This window comes from Rhamphochromis longiceps, linkage group LG22 (assembly GCF_057381845.1).
Source record: "Rhamphochromis longiceps isolate RC_006_pf linkage group LG22, R_longiceps_female_GT1.1, whole genome shotgun sequence".
In the NCBI taxonomy this organism is placed as follows: Eukaryota; Metazoa; Chordata; class Actinopteri; order Cichliformes; family Cichlidae; genus Rhamphochromis; species Rhamphochromis longiceps.
In genome coordinates, this window is record NC_140577.1 from 6,760,622 (window position 1) to 6,788,397 (window position 27,776).

The following is a 27,776-nucleotide window of genomic DNA, read 5'->3' on the forward strand; positions in this document are numbered from 1 at the left end:
TATACACATCCAGAAATGCATACACTATTATATATTGTACATATATTTATTAGTTTCAGGTTGGCCATTCTTGTATTTTGCTCGTTTGTGTTGTTGTGTTTGCACATCTCTGTTGCTTGTGGGGCTCGCACACAAGAATTTCACTCGCATGTGCTGTGCCAGTGTGCCTGCACATGTGATGTGACAATAAAAGTGATTTGATTTGATTTGATTTGATGATCATTTCCATATTTGAAGATCACCTCTTCCCTAAAAAAAAGAAATCTACTGCCAAGGTTCTTCCCGTGGTGCGTTAGAGCCGAGGATGATGAAGACGCAGAAGCTAAAGCAATTTCTGAAACACGTTTAGAAGAATTTAAAATTAATATATTTCCAATACTGGAGAAAAAAATCATCATCTGGCATTAGTGTCAGCGCACTCATTCACTGTAAAAAATCAAACTTGCTTACAGTCATTTCTTTCACAATTCAACAATAAAAGCTGAGTTGCCCCATAAACTCAAATACATTAAGGGTTTCAACTAATCCTTTAACGTTTTGGAGCAAAAGTTGGTCTCAGATGAACTTTATTGCTGGCAAAATGAATGAATTCAAGTTTTACATGAGTTGAAGCTGTTGGCGCCTTTCTGTGCCTGAGCACGCATGCGCATGTCATATTTTTGGATACTACGGGGTCTAAGATGCACTTTTGCAAGGACTGAAAGCCACCTGGCCGTCTGCCTTAATGCGAACACGAGGCTTTTTACGCCAGGAGCTGGATGCAGCTAAGGTGTTCATCTCAACTTTCTGAAGGCAAGTACTGTTTCTTTTAATGTGCATTTATATGTGTTTACTACCTCATTTAAGATCCCCCCTAGACTGTTTTACTCAATCGTGCTGCTTGAATGCCCTCGTGAGCAACTTTAATGTTTTCCATCATGAAATAGTGCTTTAAAGTTTTCGTATAAAAATCGCCATGTCACAAAATAATGTAAATCCGACAAGCATCCCTTCCAAACAGGCGCGCTCATGTCTGACAAGCCTCCACGACACCCCCTACGTGTATTTCATGTAGGGGGTGTTCGCCATACCACCGAACGAAAGAAACCCGACAAAATAAGCTAGCTCGCTCATGGCAAACCCCCCACCGCTTTTTAAAATAAATAAATAATTTCGGGGGCCCCCGCTGCCATGTTGTTTAATTTGTTCAAATCATATTTAGCCAAAAAAATGTGGTTTAGTTTCTGTGTGAACGGGGTGGTGGAGTCCTCCACCGAGAACACTCACGTTAACTTTATCGAGTGGGGGAAAAAAAGTTAGCTTGTTTATATTATGCTAACATAGCTGTGTCGCTAGCGGTCACGTAGCACATCATTATATACCAGCTAGCCCAACTTCAGTAACCCTACAAACGTCACTGCTGTTTAGTTTCCGGTCTTCATTTATGCTGGAAGTGATAACAGCTGTAGGGTTTAATTTGTTTCCAAAACCCCGCAGTCAGGACATGCTATATTGTATTTAGATAGAAGCTAGCGAGCTAACTCCCTGCTAACTTCTAACTCCGTTAAATGTCATAAATTTCGTTTTCATGGGTGCCTGGATGTTAAACTCAATTGTTACACCTGGTAGAACAGAACGCTGATCATTTTATTAAAGATGAAAGACTTTAGACAGTTTTTCAACTCTCAGTAATGCCATAGTGATCGTTTGACATGTGAACCTGCAGCGGAGTTTAGGTCCAGACATGGCTAGTGACGTCAGACTGAACAACCGGATTGAACGAGGAGGACCCAGAATCCAGCCCTGTGTGAAGCTGAAGAGGCTGAAAATTACAGGTTATCTGTGGAAGCCTGCATCAAGAAGGTGGTGACACTTGTCATTAAAAATGCCAGTTCACCTTCCTCTACGGAAAAAGTTGATGCCATCACCCAACGGCTGTTCATAAAACTCTGGCCTAGACTTAAAAAGATCAAAGTTGATAATGTGATGTTCATCAGTGATATGGTTTACAGCTCTTTAATACAGAAATGGAAAGAGCCAGATGTCATACTGACATTCATGGAATTAGACCATGAATATGCAGATGATATAATTGTAAAGGTTTTCAAGGAGCATGCCATCACTGTATTGGAAAGTGAACATTTCATGACAAGCTTCTTTCTCTGTGCGGGTCATGCTGTATGGATCGCAGGCAGAAAATACTTGGTTACTGTTATGTAAGACCCTAAAAGTAGATTCTGTTCATCTGGACGCAGCATTTTCAGTTTCAATTTATTTAACATCTAATCGAGTCATTTTAAAAACCCTTGACCGGTCGAGGCAGATGGCCGTTCCTCACTGAGCCTGGTTCTGCCGGAGTTTTCTCCCTGTTAAAAGGAAGTTTTTACTCCCCACCGTCGCCTAGTGCTTGCTCAGAGGGAAATGTCAAATTATTGGGGTTTTGTTTTGTGCCATCTAATACACAACTTATCGTATTGGGCACTCTAAATGTATTTTTAATCAATAAAAAGATCCAAAAAAGATTATATTGTGAATTCTGCGTGTTTTCATTGTCACACAAATGTATACATTTTCAGCTTAGACTGAACGTGTTTGTTTGTCATTCCTTTCAAATCAAAGATTTTAGTAGCAACTATTGTATTAAAACATTGCACAGGCGTTTTACTCTGATTACACAAACTTCATGTAGGAGTAGGTCACAGATAAGAGGTACTAATTTGTAAATTTGACCTCTGACCTCACAGAGATCAAATGTGACAGGATATTTGTACTCTAATTTTCAGACCATAAGGCGCACTCAAAATCCTTTAATTTTCTCAAAAACTGACAGTGCACCTTATAATCCGGTGCGCCTTATGTATGAATTCTGGTTGTGCTTATTGACCTGGAACCGATTTTATGTGCTACACGGTGCTCAAAAATCTGTCAAAAATTGTTTTAATACGACTTTGGATCTCGTGATCATTGCGCTAGCCGTAGGTCAGCCGTACCTAGAGATGATCATTTCCATATTTGAAGATCACCTCTTCCCTAAAAAAAAAGAAATCTACTGCCAAGGTTCTTCTCGTGGTGCGTTAGAGCCGAGGATGATGAAGACGCAGAAGCTAAAGCAATTTCTGAAACACGTTTAGAAGAATTTAAAAGTAATATATTTCCAATACTGGAGAAAAAATCATCATCTGGCATTAGTGTCAGCACACTCATTCAGTGTAAAAAATCAAACTTGCTTACAGTCATTTCTTTCACAATTCAACAATAAAAGCTGAGTTGCCCCATAAACTCAAATACATTAAGGGTTTCAACTAATCCTTTAACGTTTTGGAGCAAAAGTTGGTCTCAGATGAACTTTATTGCTGGCAAAATGAATGAATAGACTACTTGCACTAGGGCATGTGACGTATTTCCGTTTCCAAATAGTACCGCTTGTGCGTTTCCGGTACGTTTGCTTATCTATCGGTAGCTATGCTAATGTCGCTTCAGAATGAGTATAAAAAGGAAAGTATTTAAAACAGAACATTTTCAAAAACAGGAGAAGAAATACTCCGAGCATTGCTGTGTCCCACTTTGTTCAGCTTCAGCCAAATTTAACGGCATACTAAGTTTTCATGCCTTTCCGACCCATTCCGACTTGAGAAGACAATGGCTGGTAAATATACGCCGGGATCATTTCACGATTACCTCTCACACCAGGGTCTGCTGCAGACACTTTGCCAGTGATCAACTCATAGAGCCAACAACCCTCGATGGTCGAAGGCGGCTTATTAAAGGTGCTGTACCAACACTTTTTGAGTGGAATGGCTATAAAGTTGAACCACCGCGGCGTAGTGTTTGGGAGAGAACGGAGCGACGCCCTGAACTAGTTCCTCCTGACAATCAAGAAGAGCACAGTCTTACAAGAGATCATGACTACTGCTCAGTCCCTGAGCCATCTGCATTGGACATATCTGCATCAGCTGCAGAAGACCTGTCCAAAGACGTGGAGACTCTGAGGAAGGAAATACAGGAGTTACGTGTCCAGCGAGAATTTGGGTTACAGCGTTTTGCTGGCTCCGACACTGACATCCGATTCTATACCAGGTACATCTAAGTTCTATTCAAGCTAACTGTTTAAAATATACCAAGGTCACCATCAGTTAAATTTCGAAAGTTTTTCCAGTCTTAATGAAAACAAAATAGAAATTTACTTTTTCTCTGCTGATTGTATGTTTTATGTAGATGCTTTAGTATTTAAACAATATCCTAATGCTACAGGTAAAATACAACACCAAATACTCTTAATCAGACTATTTTATACAGCATTCCATTAGCATATTTGTCACAGTTCACATTATTTTTATGTCAGTGTGTAATGTTAATTAATGATTGACATGATGTATGTCTCTCTCGTGAATAGATTTCCAAGCTATGATCATTTGATGGCATTCTGGGTTTTGATTGAGCCTTGCATCTATAAAATGATCCGGGTTTCAAGAGCCAAGTCAGCTGCCAATCGGAACGAAGAAGTGTTGACACCTGCACGCACATCAACAGTAGGTTATGGGTTTGTTGGTAGTTAGAACTAGAGGTGTAATGTTATTGTATTTATGTACAATAACATTACTTTATGTACAGTAGCATACATACACAGGTGTATGTATGCTAGACTCAGTATCCTTTACATACATACACCTGTGCACTACAGCACCTCATTGTTTACCCCATGGTACAGTATGGTATGCCTAACCATTACAAAACATTTAGCCAAGAAAAGCATAATTTTACTAGTTCATGGCTTAAGGAGTAACATTTTCCCTTTTGTTTTCACCTTCCAGAGGCAGCTGCTACAGCCAATTGACGAGTTTTTTCTTTTCCTGGTTTTCCTGTCAGTTGGTTTGAAGGAGAGGGACCTGGCACACCGATTTAACATACACCAGTCCACAGTGAGCCGCATTATTGCAACATGGACAAATTTTCTTGCCACTGCACTGGGGTCTCAGTGCATCTGGCTTACACGTGAAGAAGTGCAAGCTTACCTCCCTGAGGAATTCAAAGATTTCTCAGACACCCAGATGATCCTTGACTGTACAGAGCTGAGGTGTCAGACACCATCCTCACCACTTCTCCAAAGTGAAATGTACTCTTCGTACAAATCCCACTGTACGATGAAAGCCCTGGTTGGCATAGCTCCACATGGTCCAGTGACATTCATCTCTAATCTGTATGCTGGTTCGGTTAGTGACAAGGAACTATTCAAACAATCAGGCATTGCTGAGAAGTTGACTGAAGACATGGCAGTGATGGTAGATAAGGGCTTCCTAATCACTGATTGTTGTAAATGCAAAGTGTACTGCCCACCTTTTCTATCTAAGCAGAAGCAGATGCCAGCATACCAGGTTAAGGAGACGCAGGCCATAGCCAGACTCAGGGTACATGTGGAGCGAGTCATTAGGAGGATCAAACAGAACAAACTTTTTGATAGCATCATTACCATGTCACATGTTTATAATATCAACCAACTGTTTGCAGTGGCATGTATGCTGTCAAATTACCAGAACACAGCATTAGTTAAAAAATGGGTTAAGTGAGACAAGATGGATTTTTCCCAAGACACCAGTGCCAGTACAAGTAACTTATGGAAAATGACCTGCAGCTGAGGCCACTACAGTTGAATTTCTTCCTTCTCAGCTGACAATACTTGATTACAGAACTGGTACTTGAGTGCTGATAGTTGAGTTTGTTATTGATAATTCAAATTCATTGCAAATGTTTAATGTTAATAATACTGTTTAATTATATTACTATTATTACTATTCAGATTCAACAAAACTATTTATCAAAATTATAAAGTAAATCACTAAATCGTTTTAAAACCATAAGTGACATTGAACTTTTGTAACATCAAAAATACCATTTGTCATTTTCTACAGTTCAGTTGTGTTATTGTCTAAATGTATATCAGTATGCTAGGCATGGAGTTTTAAATACTTACCATGTAAATAAGTTCTGCACAAATTCAATGTTTTAATGTGTGTTTTTAAAAATTTAATTGATGCCATTGCTTAAATAACAGTTTATTGATGTCACATAAAAGTAACATGTAACAACAAAAGAATTCATGAAATATATTGAAAATAAAACATCAGTTATTTTGTTCCAGCCAGCCTGAAGGATCTGTTTTTCTTTTTGCTATGTTTTCACTGTTCATTTTTTCAAACACAGGTATCTTGGCATATATATGTAAAAAAAGAAATAGTCTGCCTTTTCTCTGATTGCATTGTGCACATCTATATCCATGTATATTCTTTGCACTAGGTAGTCCTCTTGTGCCCACACAACAAAGTCACACCACTGCATCCCACTGATGAGCAGTTGTCCTTGCACTTGCCAGTAATATGCGTGGCTCTTTTTTAGTTTAGGGGTACCACATTCCATCTGCACATATTTGCAGTCAATAAAGTTTTGCACATTGGGACATTTGAATTCGACGAAGCCAAACTGGGGGTATTCATTGGGGTCAAAAACAACACCATCAGGAGATGCAGCAAGCCAGGGGGCAATGGGGTGAATGACCAGACCACAGGGTGAGTAGTTAACATTCATTAGCCTACTATACTCTGCTGCTATTGCAGGCTCCATCTCAGTTCCTCTCCTCATGTCTGCTGTCTGCCTTGTTCCCTTCAATATACGCTCTGCTAGTGACTCGGCCGAGCTCTGGCCTCTGACGTGACACACCTCCCGAAACCTAGAGGCAGTCACTCTGGGCCTGCGGAGCTGATGCCACTCAGACGAAGAGCTTTGCTCACGTGTAGCTTCCTCTATTTTGTGAGCCATTTCCAGAGTTACAGACAAGCTTTTCAGATGCAGAAGCTCTTCTTCTGAGCACACAAACACACAATCTGATGGCAAGATGTCATACCCCTCCAGAGGCAAGTGCGGTGTTGGTGGTGCATCGCGGTGTAGTGTGATGTACCGGGTTGTCAAAACCGGCTGCTGATATGACAGAACACTGCCCTCCTGCACCAGCCCAAAGGCACTTTCCACAAGGGGCTTGTCAGGTCTCATGTTCATTGTGGTCACAAGTGGCCTGTCCTCAATATTAAATTTTGCATATGCCTCCGTTATTCTGAACAAGCAGGGATCTGGTAACGGACCCACCATGCCTCTGTAGAAGCCACTCCTAAAGAAAACATCAATGACAATAATGTAAGGGAGAAGGTTGTTATACTGAACAACAACTAAACGAAAAACTAAAAGGTGTAAAACAGTGGTGCATAAGTTAGAGACTGGGATGTATATGTACATGACTGAGTTAGCCGTCTTCAGAAAGTGTAATGTTGTATGTAAATTAATACCTATTCTGACACATGTATGTATGAAAAAAATAGCAACATACATTTGTAACACATGAAACCAAATTTTACAAATGTAATTACCGTACTCCAGTCTGGGCCATCCTATTTGGTACTGGCTTAGTGAAGATCATGGAGTTGATGGGTCCTGGCCTCACACCCTAACAGAAGACACATTTACTATGGATGGTGTTGCTGTTCATATGTAAACATGGACTAATTCAAAAACTTTAACCTCATTTAAATTACCACTGTCCGTGGCTTGTGCCATTGCTGTTCAGATTCCGTGCAGCTATGCACAGGGGGGACAACCGGCACTCTGAGTTGTGAGTAGTGTGCTGTTTGGAAGAGCAATGCCACTGTGTGATTGCACATAACAGCGCCTGCCACACAGGAGCACTGGCTATGTGTCAGTATCACCGGCGATGAATCCAGAAGCTTAATCTAAGAAGAAAGAACGAAAATTAAAAATGTAACATCTTCATGGAAGAGCCGAACAGGAACATAGTTCAGTGTAGAGCTGGGCGATATGAGATTTTTTCATATCACGATATGTTTTTTTCATTTCAGGCGATAACGATATCTATCACGATATAAGCCAAATAACTATATTTGTAAGATTTAAATGTGCCGTTGCTCACAAGTAAAATGTGAAATAATCAGCAGCTTGTTTTTATTTAAATATTTATTTCCCATAATAAGTTCAACAGGGTAGATGTACTTAAGGAACATGAGACTTTTTCAGATAAATAAAGGCAAATATTGCAAACTACACAAAAGGCAGCCACTAAAGCGTTTAAGTTTCAAAATAGAACAAACAAAACAGACTAAATTGTCAATTCCACTTAGAAACAAAATATTAATTCTAAAAATAAATCTTAGTTTGTTTTACAGAAGAACAGACAAAACTGACTAACTTTTGTCAATATCAAATAAACTGAGAACTAAAAGGAAATTCTCAATCTCTCCTTGTTGTATAGCTGAGCTTTTCAAACAGTTTTAACAGTTACTTTAGTCTGACAAAAGCCGAATGACGAATTAGCGCTTCCAGTCAGAGACTGAGGCTACGTCCACACGTACACGGGTATCTTTGAAAACGGAGATTTTCCGTTTTCGTTTTAAAAAATAATCCCGTCCACACATAAAGGCAGAAATGAAGGAAAACGCTGCTATGAACATGCCAAAGCAGCAGGTGGCGCTAGATTCCTAACCGTGCCGAAATGTTGGCCAATCAGAAGTCTAGAAGCCTCGGTGGGAAAAAGTAAACAAAGCTGGGGCATAGAAGCAGAACCGAGTCGTATGTGTGGAGCAGTGGCGTGTCTAGAAAATTTTTGTTGGGGGGGCCAGGTAGGGGCACAGATTTGGAGAAGGGTGGCAGATGTAATTGGCAGATAATGTTTAAAAAAAAAATTCTACCAACCCTTAACCATAATTCAATAATCCTATAAACCTAATAACCAAATGCACTTTTAACTCTTATTAGAATGAGATTTTAACCACTACGGTGCAAAGTTTTTAGATACTGCGTTGATAAAGTACAAGAGATACAATCAGTGCTTTGTCAGTGTTTACTCAGCATTCAAGGACATCAATATTTGCATAGTATTTTTACTGACATATAGTGCACATATGTTTTGGGCAAAAACATTTTTGAAAATTAAAATACGAACATTTGTAACAAACAATTGACAAATTAGCCAATGCCAATGCAAAACTTTATCTGCCTGTTAAAAAAAGAAGATAATCTTCTCACAAACTGGTGTTTGATTTTGAAACAGGAAAAAAGTGGGGAAACAAATGAAAAGACTAACATTTGAATAAAACCTGAAAGCAAGTAAATACTTTCTATGCTGCCTTATGGTAAACTTTGGTAATATTGATAAAGAACAACACTGGCTGATGATAAAATACAGTCAGCTGGCATGGTGACACTGCCAGTATTAACCTGCAGGGCTGGACTGGGACAAAAAAATTGGGCATTTTTACTACAGACCGACCCACCAGGTAGTAAAGCCATAAAGACTTTGAATGAAAACAAATGCTGTTGTGACAGTGATGTACAGTCTTGTTGGTATATGTATGATTTCTATACATTTTACGTCAGATAAAAACTTTGGTTGTAAGATTTAGATAATTATTTAATAAAAACTAGGTATTTTAAATGAGAATAAGAAAGAAAAGTATTTCTTTGTGCCCACCTTTCCCTGTTAATGCCCTACCTGGCCCCCTGGCAAAACTTTGCTAGACCCGCCCCTGCACAGTTACCAGCTGTCAGCTACATAAAAAAGGATCCTGGTGTTATTTATCTCTCAGAAACAGTTGATAACTTCAACTCATTCATGTCACCTAAAAGGTAAACCTGTTTCTCCATCACCTGTTCAGCTCTGATGATTCAGTAAGGACATCTCCTGGTTTCATCTTCATGTTTCCCTCTCACCACATATCCAAACCGACATCATGACCAGCAGCTTTACAGCTGTGGCTCCAGCAAACATCAGCTGATACTAGAAATTAATATTAAATACATTCTAACAACAGCTGATCAAGCTTAAACGTGCTGCTGTTGTTTAGCGCAATATCTGCTGGTTTCCTCTTTCTGGCGCAAAGTGGGCGATAAACAAACAAGAGAGAAAAGCCGATCAGCTGATCATTGATCAGTTTCATGATTGAAGTAGCAACAGGAGAGGGAGGGGGAGAGAATGAGAGAAGAAGAGGCAGCTGTGCAGCATAAAGACAGAATAACTCCAGCTTTGTGTCTTTTTTCCATTCTAGCTAAAGTCCGGGACAAACTGCGTCTCTTCTCAGCTCAATACGAAACGTGTAATATTTTCTCTGAATGAGGGACCATTCCATTTTTTTAAGGAGCCGTTGGCAACTCTACTAACCTTATGAATAAAATAAAGTTCACTATCAGTAACATCATAGCACCCACCCAGCTGTATAAAAACTCCGTCAAGCTGGCTAGAACGCAGTATGAGTTATTGCAACTGACAGTAAAAAGTCAGCAACATGAAAATAAACTCCACCTAAACTTGGTTTATATCTGACCCAGATAGACTGCAGGTCATAACTTCTTACCTGAAGTTCAGTTCACCTGACACTCGGACTGGCGGCTGCTTCGGGTCTCTCCTCCTGCCTCCCCTTCCCTCATCCACCTGTTGCCTCTGTGGAAGCCCCGTCATAGCCACCACCAAACAACGGAGTTATTTCTACACATCGACCTGCATCTGGCCAATCCACCACCTCTCATTGTTCATGCCATTACAAAAAAAATAAAAAATAAGTCACCGGGCACATGCCCGGTATGCCCGATGGCCAGTCCAGCTATGTTAACCTGCAACCAAATTTGCAGCTCCATACAGCAATGTTACGACTTAGATTAGATCTTATAACTCATAACTCTTATGTTAGCTGCCCTCAGTAGCATACTGTCTGAAATATTCCACAGCTGCAATAATTCTTTAAGTGTTATTTTTTTCCTTGGTATTCTAATTTCACCGAAGTTTACTAAACTCAACAAACTTGATATTACTTACCGGGACATTTATTCTGTCCTCATTTTCTTTCACCGAAAAATTGTTTCCTGCAGTGCCATCTTTCGCGCTTGGCTCTCCTACCTTTGCTAACGTGATGCGCATAGCGCAGAAGCGATGCTGCATTCACTTACACTCGGATATCTGAGCGTCACCGTGAAAACATAATCGGACATTTGATATTTGATTGAATTTTATTGTTTTGCCTTTGGGGTGGAACCTGGGGTGGCCAGTCTGGTTTGGGGGGTGGCCTGTGCCCCCCCAGGCCACCCCGCTGGACACGCCATTGGTGTGGAGGGACAGTAACTTTGTGTATATGTAAGCATTTAAACACTGCAGAGAGTAGAATTAACAGTAACAGTATTGTAGAAATTCATTTCACCGAAACAATAACGTGGCGCACAGTGTGACGCATGCACCAGTTTATTGTATTTCCAGACTTGCTTTCGGCACAATTTACAGTGCACGCTACTCTGTTTTTTGTCAGACTTGAAATAGCCGAAATACCTTCACACTACGGAACTTCTATGGCTCTTCCGTTCGACAATCTCTCCGGCATTGGAACCATCATCTGTTTTCTCTTCGGTCACGCTCGGTTGATTTTTCTAGTCGGCACACTCATTTCCTCCATTAGGCGCTGGCTCCATTACCCGCTGGCTGCTTCCCAAACAAACACACGTGCGGCTTGGCACTTGTGCTGTACGTAACAAGTCACGCGACGTGATGCTGCGGCTGTGATTGGTTCGGCTCTGCGCTACTTAATTTGGATTGGCTGACCTTTTTTTTTTCTTTTCTTTTTTTTTTCTTTCTTGAGGACAAGAGCGGCGAGGTCTATCGCGATAGCTTAATTTCTCTATCGAGTCAAAGTTATATCGCGATACATATCGTTATCGTTCTATCGCCCAGCTCTAGTTCAGTGTTATGGTTACGTACCCTCCTGAATGCTTAGTGTTTCCTTCTCTCCCTATTAAAACAACTTAACCATGCTTGATAACTGTAATAACTTAGATTGTGTATATTTGCAGTATTAACTTGTTGTCAAATGTTTCTGATCACCCAAACACACGTTGATTTAACTATCTGACTAGACAAATTAGGAGTGATAAAGCAGGGAGACAAGGAAAACATTCAAGTTGATGGGCCTTTAGGAATGACCTTAACTAATGCTTAAATGAACTGAACCCCACAGAACGGGGATTAACAACTTTACACAGCTTCCTGCCTACACTTAGTCTGTGTGGTGCCTCACTCTTCCTCATCGACCTGTAGCACAGGGCTCTCACACCGACCTCCCCTGACAACCTGTCTTTATTGGACACTGAATAAAGATACAAGTACCATTAGCATTATTTCTGTATTACTCATTTCAGCATGTCTTAAACATATATATTTTACACTTAGCAAGAGTAGCATTAGGTAGTTAACTACCTCCATAGTTAGCCAACTACCTAACGCTAATATAACAGTGTCTAACAACAAAAGTGACATTAGTTAAGAAAAAATCAACTATAGTTTAGGACGACATAAAACACCGTTTAAGAAAACATGTAATGTAGAGAACTGACATCAAATGAAGGACATAGCGGAGTAACGTAGTGTTTGCATTTGACGTTAGCTAGCGTTTCTTTGTCGGTTAATTTACGTTTTCTTACCTTCGTAGTTGTGTATATAAGATGCAGCATATAACTTAAATCCTTTATCTAATTTGCTGGCGGGGGTAGTCGTCACTCTGCAAATCCGATGAACATCGGTGATGTTCAATTTTGGGAGCTCTTGTAGGCATCGAGTGTAGAACGTCGCCATGGTTTAACCGCACCGGAAGCACTGGAGCAGGACTACGTAGAACGCGGAAGTGTTGCACTAAAATTCAACTGTAGTGGCCTCAGCTGCAGGTCATTTTCCATAAGTTACTTGTACTGGCACTGGTGTCTTGGGAAAAATCCATCTTGTCTCACTTAACCCATTTTTTAACTAATGCTGTGTTCTGGTAATTTGACAGCATACATGCCACTGCAAACAGTTGGTTGATATTATAAACATGTGACATGGTAATGATGCTATCAAAAAGTTTGTTCTGTTTGATCCTCCTAATGACTCGCTCCACATGTACCCTGAGTCTGGCTATGGCCTGCGTCTCCTTAACCTGGTATGCTGGCATCTGCTTCTGCTTAGATAGAAAAGGTGGGCAGTACACTTTGCATTTACAACAATCAGTGATTAGGAAGCCCTTATCTACCATCACTGCCATGTCTTCAGTCAACTTCTCAGCAATGCCTGATTGTTTGAATAGTTCCTTGTCACTAACCGAACCAGCATACAGATTAGAGATGAATGTCACTGGACCATGTGGAGCTATGCCAACCAGGGCTTTCATCGTACAGTGGGATTTGTACGAAGAGTACATTTCACTTTGGAGAAGTGGTGAGGATGGTGTCTGACACCTCAGCTCTGTACAGTCAAGGATCATCTGGGTGTCTGAGAAATCTTTGAATTCCTCAGGGAGGTAAGCTTGCACTTCTTCACGTGTAAGCCAGATGCACTGAGACCCCAGTGCAGTGGCAAGAAAATTTGTCCATGTTGCAATAATGCGGCTCACTGTGGACTGGTGTATGTTAAATCGGTGTGCCAGGTCCCTCTCCTTCAAACCAACTGACAGGAAAACCAGGAAAAGAAAAAACTCGTCAATTGGCTGTAGCAGCTGCCTCTGGAAGGTGAAAACAAAAGGGAAAATGTTACTCCTTAAGCCATGAACTAGTAAAATTATGCTTTTCTTGGCTAAATGTTTTGTAATGGTTAGGCATACCATACTGTACCATGGGGTAAACAATGAGGTGCTGTAGTGCACAGGTGTATGTATGTAAAGGATACTGAGTCTAGCATACATACACCTGTGTATGTATGCTACTGTACATAAAGTAATGTTATTGTACATAAATACAATAACATTACACCTCTAGTTCTAACTACCAACAAACCCATAACCTACTGTTGATGTGCGTGCAGGTGTCAACACTTCTTCGTTCCGATTGGCAGCTGACTTGGCTCTTGAAACCCGGATCATTTTATAGATGCAAGGCTCAATCAAAACCCAGAATGCCATCAAATGATCATAGCTTGGAAATCTATTCACGAGAGAGACATACATCATGTCAATCATTAATTAACATTACACACTGACATAAAAATAATGTGAACTGTGACAAATATGCTAATGGAATGCTGTATAAAATAGTCTGATTAAGAGTATTTGGTGTTGTATTTTACCTGTAGCATTAGGATATTGTTTAAATACTAAAGCATCTACATAAAACATACAATCAGCAGAGAAAAAGTAAATTTCTATTTTGTTTTCATTAAGACTGGAAAAACTTTCGAAATTTAACTGATGGTGACCTTGGTATATTTTAAACAGTTAGCTTGAATAGAACTTAGATGTACCTGGTATAGAATCGGATGTCAGTGTCGGAGCCAGCAAAACGCTGTAACCCAAATTCTCGCTGGACACGTAACTCCTGTATTTCCTTCCTCAGAGTCTCCACGTCTTTGGACAGGTCTTCTGCAGCTGATGCAGATATGTCCAATGCAGATGGCTCAGGGACTGAGCAGTAGTCATGATCTCTTGTAAGACTGTGCTCTTCTTGATTGTCAGGAGGAACTAGTTCAGGGCGTCGCTCCGTTCTCTCCCAAACACTACGCCGCGGTGGTTCAACTTTATAGCCATTCCACTCAAAAAGTGTTGGTACAGCACCTTTAATAAGCCGCCTTCGACCATCGAGGGTTGTTGGCTCTATGAGTTGATCACTGGCAAAGTGTCTGCAGCAGACCCTGGTGTGAGAGGTAATCGTGAAATGATCCCGGCGTATATTTACCAGCCATTGTCTTCTCAAGTCGGAATGGGTCGGAAAGGCATGAAAACTTAGTATGCCGTTAAATTTGGCTGAAGCTGAACAAAGTGGGACACAGCAATGCTCGGAGTATTTCTTCTCCTGTTTTTGAAAATGTTCTGTTTTAAATACTTTCCTTTTTATACTCATTCTGAAGCGACATTAGCATAGCTACCGATAGATAAGCAAACGTACCGGAAACGCACAAGCGGTACTATTTGGAAACGGAAATACGTCACATGCCCTAGTGCAAGTAGTCTATTCATTCATTTTGCCAGCAATAAAGTTCATCTGAGACCAACTTTTGCTCCAAAACGTTAAAGGATTAGTTGAAACCCTTAATGTATTTGAGTTTATGGGGCAACTCAGCTTTTATTGTTGAATTGTGAAAGAAATGACTGTAAGCAAGTTTGATTTTTTACACTGAATGAGTGTGCTGACACTAATGCCAGATGATGATTTTTTCTCCAGTATTGGAAATATATTACTTTTAAATTCTTCTAAACGTGTTTCAGAAATTGCTTTAGCTTCTGCGTCTTCATCATCCTCGGCTCTAACGCACCACGAGAAGAACCTTGGCAGTAGATTTCTTTTTTTTTAGGGAAGAGGTGATCTTCAAATATGGAAATGATCATCTCTAGGTACGGCTGACCTACGGCTAGCGCAATGATCACGAGATCCAAAGTCGTATTAAAACAATTTTTGACAGATTTTTGAGCACCGTGTAGCACATAAAATCGGTTCCAGGTCAATAAGCACAACCAGAATTCATACATAAGGCGCACCGGATTATAAGGTGCACTGTCAGTTTTTGAGAAAATTAAAGGATTTTGAGTGCGCCTTATGGTCTGAAAATTAGAGTACAAATATCCTGTCACATTTGATCTCTGTGAGGTCAGAGGTCAAATTTACAAATTAGTACCTCTTATCTGTGACCTACTCCTACATGAAGTTTGTGTAATCAGAGTAAAACGCCTGTGCAATGTTTTAATACAATAGTTGCTACTAAAATCTTTGATTTGAAAGGAATGACAAACAAACACGTTCAGTCTAAGCTGAAAATGTATACATTTGTGTGACAATGAAAACACGCAGAATTCACAATATAATCTTTTTTGGATCTTTTTATTGATTAAAAATACATTTAGAGTGCCCAATACGATAAGTTGTGTATTAGATGGCACAAAACAAAACCCCAATAATTTGACATTTCCCTCTGAGCAAGCACTAGGCGACGGTGGGGAGTAAAAACTTCCTTTTAACAGGGAGAAAACTCCGGCAGAACCAGGCTCAGTGAGGAACGGCCATCTGCCTCGACCGGTCAAGGGTTTTTAAAATGACTCGATTAGATGTTAAATAAATTGAAACTGAAAATGCTGCGTCCAGATGAACAGAATCTACTTTTAGGGTCTTACATAACAGTAACCAAGTATTTTCTGCCTGCGATCCATACAGCATGACCCGCACAGAGAAAGAAGCTTGTCATGAAATGTTCACTTTCCAATACAGTGATGGCATGCTCCTTGAAAACCTTTACAATTATATCATCTGCATATTCATGGTCTAATTCCATGAATGTCAGTATGACATCTGGCTCTTTCCATTTCTGTATTAAAGAGCTGTAAACCATATCACTGATGAACATCACATTATCAACTTTGATCTTTTTAAGTCTAGGCCAGAGTTTTATGAACAGCCGTTGGGTGATGGCATCAACTTTTTCCGTAGAGGAAGGTGAACTGGCATTTTTAATGACAAGTGTCACCACCTTCTTGATGCAGGCTTCCACAGATAACCTGTAATTTTCAGCCTCTTCAGCTTCACACAGGGCTGGATTCTGGGTCCTCCTCGTTCAATCCGGTTGTTCAGTCTGACGTCACTAGCCATGTCTGGACCTAAACTCCGCTGCAGGTTCACATGTCAAACGATCACTATGGCATTACTGAGAGTTGAAAAACTGTCTAAAGTCTTTCATCTTTAATAAAATGATCAGCGTTCTGTTCTACCAGGTGTAACAATTGAGTTTAACATCCAGGCACCCATGAAAACGAAATTTATGACATTTAACGGAGTTAGAAGTTAGCAGGGAGTTAGCTCGCTAGCTTCTATCTAAATACAATATAGCATGTCCTGACTGCGGGGTTTTGGAAACAAATTAAACCCTACAGCTGTTATCACTTCCAGCATAAATGAAGACCGGAAACTAAACAGCAGTGACGTTTGTAGGGTTACTGAAGTTGGGCTAGCTGGTATATAATGATGTGCTACGTGACCGCTAGCGACACAGCTATGTTAGCATAATATAAACAAGCTAACTTTTTTTCCCCCACTCGATAAAGTTAACGTGAGTGTTCTCGGTGGAGGACTCCACCACCCCGTTCACACAGAAACTAAACCACATTTTTTTGGCTAAATATGATTTGAACAAATTAAACAACATGGCAGCGGGGGCCCCCGAAATTATTTATTTATTTTAAAAAGCGGTGGGGGGTTTGCCATGAGCGAGCTAGCTTATTTTGTCGGGTTTCTTTCGTTCGGTGGTATGGCGAACACCCCCTACATGAAATACACGTAGGGGGTGTCGTGGAGGCTTGTCAGACATGAGCGCGCCTGTTTGGAAGGGATGCTTGTCGGATTTACATTATTTTGTGACATGGCGATTTTTATACGAAAACTTTAAAGCACTATTTCATGATGGAAAACATTAAAGTTGCTCACGAGGGCATTCAAGCAGCACGATTGAGTAAAACAGTCTAGGGGGGATCTTAAATGAGGTAGTAAACACATATAAATGCACATTAAAAGAAACAGTACTTGCCTTCAGAAAGTTGAGATGAACACCTTAGCTGCATCCAGCTCCTGGCGTAAAAAGCCTCGTGTTCGCATTAAGGCAGACGGCCAGGTGGCTTTCAGTCCTTGCAAAAGTGCATCTTAGACCCCGTAGTATCCAAAAATATGACATGCGCATGCGTGCTCAGGCACAGAAAGGCGCCAACAGCTTCAACTCATGTAAAACTTGAATTCATTCATTTTGCCAGCAATAAAGTTCATCTGAGACCAACTTTTGCTCCAAAACGTTAAAGGATTAGTTGAAACCCTTAATGTATTTGAGTTTATGGGGCAACTCAGCTTTTATTGTTGAATTGTGAAAGAAATGACTGTAAGCAAGTTTGATTTTTTACAGTGAATGAGTGCGCTGACACTAATGCCAGATGATGATTTTTTTCTCCAGTATTGGAAATATATTAATTTTAAATTCTTCTAAACGTGTTTCAGAAATTGCTTTAGCTTCTGCGTCTTCATCATCCTCGGCTCTAACGCACCACGGGAAGAACCTTGGCAGTAGATTTCTTTTTTTTAGGGAAGAGGTGATCTTCAAATATGGAAATGATCATCAAATCAAATCAAATCAAATCACTTTTATTGTCACATCACATGTGCAGGCACACTGGCACAGCACATGCGAGTGAAATTCTTGTGTGCGAGCCCCACAAGCAACAGAGATGTGCAAACACAACAACACAAACGAGCAAAATACAAGAATGGCCAACCTGAAACTAATAAATATATGTACAATATATAATAGTGTATGCATTTCTGGATGTGTATACTAAATATTTTCCTACGCGTGTGTGTGTGTGTGTGTGTGTATACACATTTTTACAAATTAAATAGTAAAAAAAAAATAATAATAATAATAATAATAATAATAAAATATATAAAATATACAGAGTTGAATATGTGCAAAACAAGTGGCATTTATATACAGTGTGGAGTGCATAATGTTGAAGTTCCAGTAGTGAAGCTGAGGTGTCTATGACGTGTTCAGCAGTCTGATGGCCTGATGGAAAAAGCTGTCTCTCAGTCTGCTGGTACGGGACCGGATGCTGCAGAACCTCCTTCCTGATGGAAGCAGTCTGAACAGTTTATGGCTGGGGTGACTGGAGTCCTTGATGATCCTCCCCGGGAAGCTCACCTCCAATTATCCGTTCAGAGCACCGCACTACTCGCTGGAGAGCTTTGCAGTTGTAGGCGGTGCTGTTGCCATACCAGGTGGTGATGCATCCAGTGAGGATGCTCTCAATGGCACAGTGATAGAAGGTCCTGAGGATGCGGGGGCTCATGCCGAATCTTTTCAGTCTCCTGAGAAAGAAGAGGCGCTGCTGCGCCTTCTTCACTGTTTTATTTGTGTGTACTGACCACGTAAGATCCTCAGCCAGATGTACACCAAGGAACCGGAAGCTGCTCACTCTCTCCACAGCAGCGCCGTTGATGGTGATGGGGGTGTGTACTTCTCTGCACCTCCGGAAGTCCACTATCAACTCCTTTGTCTTTGCGACGTTGAGGGTGAGATGGTTGTCTTGACACCAGTGGGTCAGGGCGCTGACCTCCTCCCTGTAAGCCGTCTCATCACCGTTGGTGATAAGACCCACCACTGTAGTGTCGTCCGCAAACTTCACAATGATGTTGGAGCTGTTAGTGGCTGTGCAGTCGTAGGTGTAGAGTGAGTACAGGAGAGGGCTCAGTACACACCCCTGTGGAGCACCAGTGTTCAGTGTGATGGGGGATGAGGTGATGCTGCCCAGTCTGACCACCTGGCGTCTGTCAGACAGGAAGCTAAGGATCCAGCTGCAGAGGGAGCTGCTCAGTCCTAGATCCTGCAGTTTCCTGTCCAGCTTCGAGGGAACGATGGTATTGAATGCTGAGCTGTAATCTACAAACAGCATCCTCACATACGTGTCTCTCTTCTCCAGGTGTGACAGGGCAGTGTGTAGTGTCAGGGCTATGGCATCATCAGTGGACCTGTTGTGGCGGTATGCAAACTGTAGAGGGTCCAGTGAGTCGGGTAGTGCAGAGCAGATGAAGTCCCTGACCAGCTTCTCGAAGCATTTGCTTACGATGGGGGTCAGGGCTACAGGTCGCCAGTCGTTCAATGAGGAGATGGTGGAGGATTTGGGTACAGGGACGATGGTGGCCATTTTGAAGCAGGCTGGGACTACAGACAGAGAGAGGGAACGGTTGAAGATGTGCGTGAACACTCCAGCCAGCTGAGCCGCGCATGACTTGAGGACGCGGCCGGGAATCCCGTACGGACCAGTAGCTTTGCGTGCGTTCACCTTCCTGAAGCACTTCCGCACATCCTCCTCAGACACAGTGTGCGCACTGACGTCATCCGCGGTGCGCACACTGTCCGGTCTCATGGTGTTCGCTGTGTCGAATCTAGCGTAGAATACGTTTAGATCCTCACACAGAGAGGCCGTGGTCTGCGGTGTGCTGGTTTTCCCTCTAAAGTCTGTGATCGTGTTTAGTCCCTGCCACATACTCCGAGGGTTGTCAAACTGTTGCTCCACCCTGTCCCTGTACTCACGTTTGGCTGCTTTGATCGTCTTCCGGAGTTGGTAATGTGCGTGTTTGTAGTCCGATGTGTTCGCGGAGGCAAAGGCGGTGCTCCGTGCCGCCAGTGCCGCACGAACATCTCCGTTAGTCCAGGGTTTTTGATTTGGGAAGGATTTGACTGTTCTGGATGGGACGACATCTTCCACGCATTTCCTGATAAATCCACAGACTGAGTCTGTGTATTCATCAATGTCTCTGGCGGCCACGTGAAACATTTCCCAGTCCGCGTGATCAAAACAGTCCCGCAGCGCAGACTCCGATTGGTCCGTCCAACAGTGCACCGCCCTCCGGGTTGGAGCTTCCTGTTTCAGCTTCTGCCTGTAGGCGGGCAGGAGCAGGATGGAGCAGTGATCTGATTGGCCGAATGGGGCGCGGGGGAGGGCTTTGTACGCATCCCGGAAAGAGGTGTAACAGTGGTCGAGTAGCTGGTTTCCACGTGTGTTGAAAAGGATGTGTTGATGGAGTTTTGGTGAGACTTTCTTCAGGTTTCCCTTATTAAAGTCTCCGGCTGTGATAAACGCTGCCTCTGGGTGTGCGGTTTCCTCGCTGCTGATCGCGCTGTACAGTTCCCTGAGTGCACGGTCAGTGTCGGCTTGTGGGGGAATGTAAACAGCCGTAATAAATTATCACTGCTGTAAATTCCCTCGGTAGCCAGAATGGCCGGCACTTAATCATCAGGTACTCCAGGTCCGGTGAGCAGAAGGATTTGACCGGGTGCACGTTCGCATAATCACACCAGCTGTTGTTGATCATGAAACACACACCACCGCCTCTGCTTTTCCCAGTAAGATCCTGTGACCTGTCCGCGCGGTGCACAGAGAACCCCGGCAGTTGTATTGCGGAGTCCGGTACTTTGTCCGATAGCCAGGTTTCTGTGAGGCAGATCACGCAGCAGTCCCGCATCTCTCGCTGGAATGAGATCCGTGCCCGAAGCTCGCACAGCTTGTTCTCCAGAGACTGCATATTAGCCAGTAATAAACTGGGTAACGGTGGTCTGTAAGTGCGCCGTCTCAGTCGAACCAGAACGCCAGATCTTCTCCCTCTGCGTCGGCGTTTGCGGCCTCCAGGGCCAGAGAACAAAGGCGTCTCAGGTGAGATGAATGGGGGGTCTGCAAACGGAGCGTCCGTGTTGCAAAACTTGAACTCCGGAAAGTTATAAGAAAGACCGTCTTTTATGTCCAGTAAGGTTTGTCGGTCATACACAAGGAGACAAGTGCTGCTCGTGAAAAAATAAAGGAAAAGTAAAATTAAACACAGAAGAAAGCCGTTGCTTGGGGGAGCTCGCGACGAGGCTGCCATACTCGGCGCCATCTTGAACAAAAATCATCTCTAGGTACGAATGACCTACGGCTAGCGCAATGATCACGAGATCAGGGCTAATGTCCAGCCGCTTTGTGATGTCTTTAAAAATCACCTTTTCAAGTTTTTTAATCCCCCTGTGTGTGATTTTGAGAGGCTTTTGCTCAACTTGTGCCCACAGAGCTGTGAAGAGGCGCTGCTGAATCATTTCTGATGGCGACACCTTTGCCTCTTTGGAGGCACGTGTAATAACAGCATTTATTAGCTCTTTAACGAGCAGCTGCTCTTCTGACACCGGAGGTTCCTGGAGATCAACTGACTCTGGATCCCCCGGATTCTGTTGCTGGTTGCATGACTGAGGGTAGCACACACAGTGCAAGCGGAGATGACCACCTCAATTTTTAGAAGCACTCCTTTAATAAAAGTAGCAATGAAACCACCTTACTACACATGAATCTGTATTATTGGCAAATTGCTCTTAAAGTATCAAGAGTATTCTGCAGAACACATTGTTCCCCATCGGTGTTATACGGTTATAAGGTTGGTCTGAATTTAAATGCTTCATATGCTGTTTGAGCTACAGCAGGGGTCCCCAATCCCAGTCCGCGAGGGCTGGTTTCCTGCAGGTTTTAGATGTGTCCTTGATCCACCACAGCTGATTTAAATGGATAAATTACCTTCTCAACACGTCTTGAAGTTCTCCAGAGGCCTGGTAACAAACTAATCATGTGATTCAGGTGTGTTGACCCAGGGTGAGATCTAAAACCTGCAGGGACACCGGCCCTCGCGGACTGGGATTGGGGACCCCTGATCTACAGTAATGTATTATATTCTAAAATGATGCTAAATGATAAAAATGAAGGTGTTGGCAAAACAGCTGGTTAAACTATCTTCAGCTAGAAACCTTCTGCTAAAGTAGACAGTGAATATTTTTTTTTTGTAAATGTGTTTTTATATTTATATATATTAATTATTATATTGATGAATTAATTCATTACTGCCATTGTTTGTATTGGCAAAATTTAGTAGATGACATACCAATATATGTGGACAGCCCGTTCTCATTCCCGACGTGTAACATACCGACCATTAGTCGCGCTCCGAGGTGTCCCATAGACACGTGAAAGGTAACCTTCCGCATCTATTTGATACGCGCCGGATTGTGGATGACATCCAATAGAATGACGCTCCCGGTGTAATACACGTTCCAGCTGTGTATTCCAGCCATAACCTTAACCTTAATCCTAACCCGTATCATAACCTAATCGTGTTAGATAGTGTTTTCCAAAGCAATTACAGTAAAATAAACATACACGTGTAGATTGATTCGAAATGGTTCTCATGTTTCCTCATTTTTCCGAACAAGTAACACAGGGACATGTTGGGTGGCCAAAAGCGTAACATACTGACGATTTGTCACCTATAGTGTAACATTTTACACTTTGAGAGTGAGAATGTGTTGATGTGGATTCTTAATATGAAATTATAGTTTACATACAAATAATCCTTACAGTCTGAAAATTACAGCACAAATATCCTGTCACATTTGATCTCTGTGAGGTCAGAGGTCAAATTTACAAATTAGTACCTCTTATCTGTGACCTACTCCTACATAAGGTTTGTGTAATCAGAGTAAAACGCCTGTGCAATGTTTTAATACAATAGTTGCTACTAAAATCTTTGATTTGAAAGGAATGACAAACAAACACGTTCAGTCTAAGCTGAAAATGTATACATTTGTGTGACAATGAAAACACGCAGAATTCACAATATAATCTTTTTTGGAGCTTTTTATTGATTAAAAATACATTTAGAGTGCCCAATACGATAAGTTGTGTATTAGATGGCACAAAACAAAACCCCAATAATTTGACAATTCCCTCTGAGCAAGCACTAGGCGACGGTGGGGAGTAAAAACTTCCTTTTAACAGGGAGAAAACTCCGGCAGAACCAGGCTCAGTGAGGAACGGCCATCTGCCTCGACCGGTCAAGGGTTTTTAAAATGACTCGATTAGATGTTAAATAAATTGAAACTGAAAATGCTACGTCCAGATGAACAGAATCTACTTTTAGGGTCTTACATGACAGTAACCAAGTATTTTCTGCCTGCGATCCATACAGCATGACCCGCACAGAGAAAGAAGCTTGTCATGAAATGTTCACTTTCCAATACAGTGATGGCATGCTCCTTGAAAACCTTTACAATTATATCATCTGCATATTCATGGTCTAATTCCATGAATGTCAGTATGACATCTGGCTCTTTCCATTCCTGTATTAAAGAGCTGTAAACCATATCACTGATGAACATCACATTATCAACTTTGATCTTTTTAAGTCTAGGCCAGAGTTTTATGAACAGCCGTTGGGTGATGGCATCAACTTTTTCAGTAGAGGAAGGTGAACTGGCATTTTTATTGACACGTGTCACCACCTTCTTGATACAGGCTTCCACAGATAACCTGTAATTTTCAGCCTCTTCAGCATCACACAGGGCTGGATTCTGCATAGTGTCGATCAGGTGATTTTTAATGATATCGACCGTCAGTTTTCTCAACACTGGGTCCTCGTCGTTCAGTAACATCAGTAAATGTTTTTCTTTACAGAATGTTTTCTGACGTAGCTCTTGGTAAATGGCCCTGTCCAGATCTTTCAGTTTTTTTTCATGTATATGCAGATCTTTGATCCTGTTGTCAGACAACACGTGTTTTAACAGATACCTGTGGAGTTTTTTAGAAGGTCTGTAGTGCGATTTATTTGCAGCTCGTGTGAGCACAGCATCAATGAGTGCGCTCACATGTTCTTCTTCATCATCATCATAATCGCTGACACTAATGCCAGATGATGATTTTTTCTCCAGTATCCGAAATATATTACTTTTAAATTCTTCTAAACGTGTTTCAGACATGGCTTTAGTTTGTTCGTCCTCGTCATCCTCGGCTCTAACGCACCACGAGAAGAACCTTGCCAGTAGGCTTTTTTTACGGAAGAGGTGATCTTCAAATATGGAAATGATCACCTCTAGGTACGGCTGACCTACGGCTAGCGCAATGATCACGAGATCAGGGCTAATGTCAAGCCGCTTTGTTATGTCTTTAAAAATCACCTTTTCAAGTTTTTTAATCCCCCTGTGTGTGATTTTGAGAGGTTTTTGCTCAACTTGTGCCCACAGAGCTGTGAAGAGGCGCTGCTGAATCATTTCCGATGGCGACACCTTTGCCTCTTTGGAGGCACGTGTAATAACAGCATTTATTAGCTCTTTAACGAGCAGCTGCTCTTCTGACACCGGAGGTTCCTGGAGATCAACTGACTCTGGATCCCCCGGATTCTGTTGCTGGTTGCATGACTGAGGGCAGCACACACAGTGCTTCGATTTCCCCTCGTCGCTCCGTAAAATGTTTACGCCAGGGACGACACTACATTCAGAGTCGTCTTCAGTGGCGCAGCTTTGAATCGCATCGGTTGTTTCAATGGCAGAATTCATATTTTCAAATGATATAACTTTTTTACAATCTGGACTTGATTCTGAATTTTGTGTAAGTTGCTGAGTTTGTGTCTCAGACATTAATGCCTCTTACTCCCTCTTACTAAACTTACCTTGTGACTAACCCTGTGCAAATGGTTCTATTTATAGACTTTTACCAAGGTGATGTCACACAAGACATGAAAGGATCAAAGGGATTCTAGCGCTAAGCCCCGCCCACATCCGATATGACGGCGACGTGACGTTACCCTAGCGACCGCTATACAATGGCGATCCTCAGTTGTTGGGATTGAGTGAAACTTGTTTGGATTCAAACATGTAGCCTGCTGGTCCACTGCTTTAACCCACAGCAAATACTGTTAAAATCCTTCCTTTAAAGTTAGAATGTCAAGCGACCCCCCCTCCGACCCTCACCCACTGTGTTGTTGTCGGGTTTACGGCTGGTAAGCTATGCTAATTTAACTGTTTATGTAGCTTCACTCATTCACCTGCAGACACAGACGGCTATCAGAATGGTCACACGTCTTCTTAGAGGACGTTCCAGGTGAACACGCGCGGTGAGTTACAGCCAGCGAGGAGTCACGCAGTTTTTGCGTGCATGTCTGTGCTCGTGGACATTTGTGAGCAGAAACACTTATTATTAAATTATGCACTTACACTCAGAGTTAGAAATGAAATATTTGTATTAGAGGGAAGGAGTATAACAAACTATAAATGAAGCTAATTTGCACATTTTATTCTGCTTTTCTAATCAAAAAATTGTTAATGCAAGAAAAATATCCAAATATTAACAGGAAAATCTCAAACCAAACTCTTACCACCCCTCTGTAAAATCAATATTTAATATCAATGACTTACATGAAATACAGTTAAGTAATAAAATGAAAGAAAACAAGTGAGCACTACTGCATATAAACTCGACTAGATACATACACATATACACTTGTGCTAACAATTCAAGAAACATTTGGTATATTTTATATCCCCCCTCTGTCCTTTTTTTCCAGATCCTTGTAGTACTTTGGTAGTAGTATTGTGGTCTTAGGAGCTGATGTGTCAGTGGAAATGAAAACAGCTAAACTGTGACAGCAAAATGTTAAGAATGCATATTCTTATCCAAGGTGGCATGCTGTGGCTTTTACAGAAATGCAAGCGGAGATGACCACCTCAATTTTTAGAAGCACTCCTTTAATAAAAGTAGCAATGAAACCACCTTACTACACATGAATCTGTATTATTGGCAAATTGCTCTTAAAGTATCAAGAGTATTCTGCAGAACACATTGTTCCCCATCGGTGTTATACGGTTATAAGGTTGGTCTGAATTTAAATGCTTCATATGCTGTTTGAGCTACAGCAGGGGTCCCCAATCCCAGTCCGCGAGGGCTGGTTTCCTGCAGGTTTTAGATGTGTCCTTGATCCACCACAGCTGATTTAAATGGATAAATTACCTTCTCAACACGTCTTGAAGTTCTCCAGAGGCCTGGTAACAAACTAATCATGTGATTCAGGTGTGTTGACCCAGGGTGAGATCTGAAACCTGCAGGGACACCGGCCCTCGCGGACTGGGATTGGGGACCCCTGATCTACAGTAATGTATTATATTCTAAAATGATGCTAAATGATAAAAATGAAGGTGTTGGCAAAACAGCTGGTTAAACTATCTTCAGCTAAAAACCTTCTGCTAAAGTAGACAGTGAATAATTTGTTCCATTTCTGTATTAAAGAGCTGTAAACCATATCACTGTCACGGTTTGGCATGGCAAACCGTGGGGGTTGTGGGGAAGGAGGACCCAGGCGCGGTGCTCTATGTACAAGCAGTACGTTTATTTACAGTGTGTGGAAATAACAACAATAAATCCCCGTGGTTTCCCCTGACTCCCGTGTCGTGTCTCTCCGTGACCAGTCCGTGTCTCAGTGCTCGCCGCTCCCGTGTCTCAGCACTCCTCGTGCTGGCTGCTGTCTGGCGCTCCACACTTCTCCTGGGGACACAATAGACGCAGCCGTCAGGACACATAACCGCGGGCATACATACACTAACTCAGTTCAAATGGATGACTAACGTGGAGACTCACGCAATGATCCCGCGTCGGTGGGAGCTCCAAGACTCTCCTAAGTAGCACCCCCGACGAGGCCTGACCAGCAGCAGGTGTGTGGCTTCGGGTGTGGCCAGACCGTCAGCAGGGCCACACCCACCAGGCCTGAAGGCACCCACTGAAACACATATATACACACACACACACACACACACACACGGAGAAGGACAGCAACACCAAATATACATACAATAACAATAATAATAATAATAATAATATAATTCATAACTGCTCAGGGACCCTGACAATCACCGATGAACATCACATTATCAACTTTGATCTTTTTAAGTCTAGGCCAGAGTTTTATGAACAGCCGTTGGGTGATGGCATCAACTTTTTCCGTAGAGGAAGGTGAACTGGCATTTTTAATGACAAGTGTCACCACCTTCTTGATGCAGGCTTCCACAGATAACCTGTAATTTTCAGCCTCTTCAGCTTCACACAGGGCTGGATTCTGGGTCCTCCTCGTTCAATCCGGTTGTTCAGTCTGACGTCACTAGCCATGTCTGGACCTAAACTCCGCTGCAGGTTCACATGTCAAACGATCACTATGGCATTACTGAGAGTTGAAAAACTGTCTAAAGTCTTTCATCTTTAATAAAATGATCAGCGTTCTGTTCTACCAGGTGTAACAATTGAGTTTAACATCCAGGCACCCATGAAAACGAAATTTATGACATTTAACGGAGTTAGAAGTTAGCAGGGAGTTAGCTCGCTAGCTTCTATCTAAATACAATATAGCATGTCCTGACTGCGGGGTTTTGGAAACAAATTAAA

General features: G+C 42.0%; 3 protein-coding genes and 1 long non-coding RNA gene across 4 annotated transcripts; 1 reads left to right on the forward strand and 3 right to left on the reverse strand.

The window, feature by feature from the left end:
• The first annotated feature begins 3,356 nt into the window (after positions 1 to 3,356).
• LOC146643254 (uncharacterized) lies at positions 3,357 to 5,660 on the forward strand. Its single transcript, XM_085396077.1, has 3 exons — positions 3,357 to 4,056; positions 4,373 to 4,508; positions 4,791 to 5,660. Exons 1-3 carry the CDS (start codon positions 3,461 to 3,463, stop codon positions 5,541 to 5,543), a joined length of 1,485 nt encoding a protein of 494 aa, XP_085252203.1. The 5' UTR covers positions 3,357 to 3,460; the 3' UTR covers positions 5,544 to 5,660.
• Positions 5,661 to 6,026: 366 nt separating this feature from the next.
• On the reverse strand, positions 6,027 to 12,660 carry LOC146643255 (uncharacterized). Its single transcript, XM_085396547.1, has 5 exons — positions 12,493 to 12,660; positions 12,067 to 12,158; positions 7,557 to 7,751; positions 7,392 to 7,468; positions 6,027 to 7,135 (listed from the first exon to the last, which is right to left on the reverse strand). Exons 1-5 carry the CDS (start codon positions 12,641 to 12,643, stop codon positions 6,160 to 6,162), a joined length of 1,491 nt encoding a protein of 496 aa, XP_085252673.1. The 5' UTR covers positions 12,644 to 12,660; the 3' UTR covers positions 6,027 to 6,159.
• Positions 12,661 to 12,727: 67 nt separating this feature from the next.
• On the reverse strand, positions 12,728 to 14,978 carry LOC146643256 (uncharacterized). The gene is made up of 3 exons (XM_085396097.1): positions 14,279 to 14,978; positions 13,827 to 13,962; positions 12,728 to 13,544 (listed from the first exon to the last, which is right to left on the reverse strand). Exons 1-3 carry the CDS (start codon positions 14,872 to 14,874, stop codon positions 12,792 to 12,794), a joined length of 1,485 nt encoding a protein of 494 aa, XP_085252223.1. The 5' UTR covers positions 14,875 to 14,978; the 3' UTR covers positions 12,728 to 12,791.
• A 10,967-nt stretch (positions 14,979 to 25,945) lies between these two features.
• Positions 25,946 to 27,519, reverse strand: LOC146643257 (uncharacterized). Its single transcript, XR_014909428.1, has 2 exons — positions 26,979 to 27,519; positions 25,946 to 26,885 (listed from the first exon to the last, which is right to left on the reverse strand). It is a non-coding gene; the product is annotated as an uncharacterized LOC146643257 (long non-coding RNA).
• Between the last annotated feature and the right edge of the window lie 257 nt (positions 27,520 to 27,776).

What these genes read in the sequence shown, in the direction of transcription:
- LOC146643254 (XM_085396077.1), top strand. Translation starts at nt 3,461, where the DNA reads ATGAGTATAAAAAGGAAAGTATTTAAAACAGAACATTTTCAAAAACAG. An exon ending in GACATCCGATTCTATACCAG is followed by an intron (nt 4,057 to 4,372) that starts GTACATCTAAGT and finishes TCTCGTGAATAG; the next exon opens with ATTTCCAAGCTATGATCATT. An exon ending in CACCTGCACGCACATCAACA is followed by an intron (nt 4,509 to 4,790) that starts GTAGGTTATGGG and finishes TTCACCTTCCAG; the next exon opens with AGGCAGCTGCTACAGCCAAT.
- LOC146643255 (XM_085396547.1), bottom strand. Translation starts at nt 12,643, where the DNA reads ATGGCGACGTTCTACACTCGATGCCTACAAGAGCTCCCAAAATTGAAC. An exon ending in AGGCACCACACAGACTAAGT is followed by an intron (nt 7,752 to 12,066) that starts GTAGGCAGGAAG and finishes CTTTCTTCTTAG; the next exon opens with ATTAAGCTTCTGGATTCATC. An exon ending in GGCACAAGCCACGGACAGTG is followed by an intron (nt 7,469 to 7,556) that starts GTAATTTAAATG and finishes GTCTTCTGTTAG; the next exon opens with GGTGTGAGGCCAGGACCCAT.
- LOC146643256 (XM_085396097.1), bottom strand. Translation starts at nt 14,874, where the DNA reads ATGAGTATAAAAAGGAAAGTATTTAAAACAGAACATTTTCAAAAACAG. An exon ending in GACATCCGATTCTATACCAG is followed by an intron (nt 13,963 to 14,278) that starts GTACATCTAAGT and finishes TCTCGTGAATAG; the next exon opens with ATTTCCAAGCTATGATCATT. An exon ending in CACCTGCACGCACATCAACA is followed by an intron (nt 13,545 to 13,826) that starts GTAGGTTATGGG and finishes TTCACCTTCCAG; the next exon opens with AGGCAGCTGCTACAGCCAAT.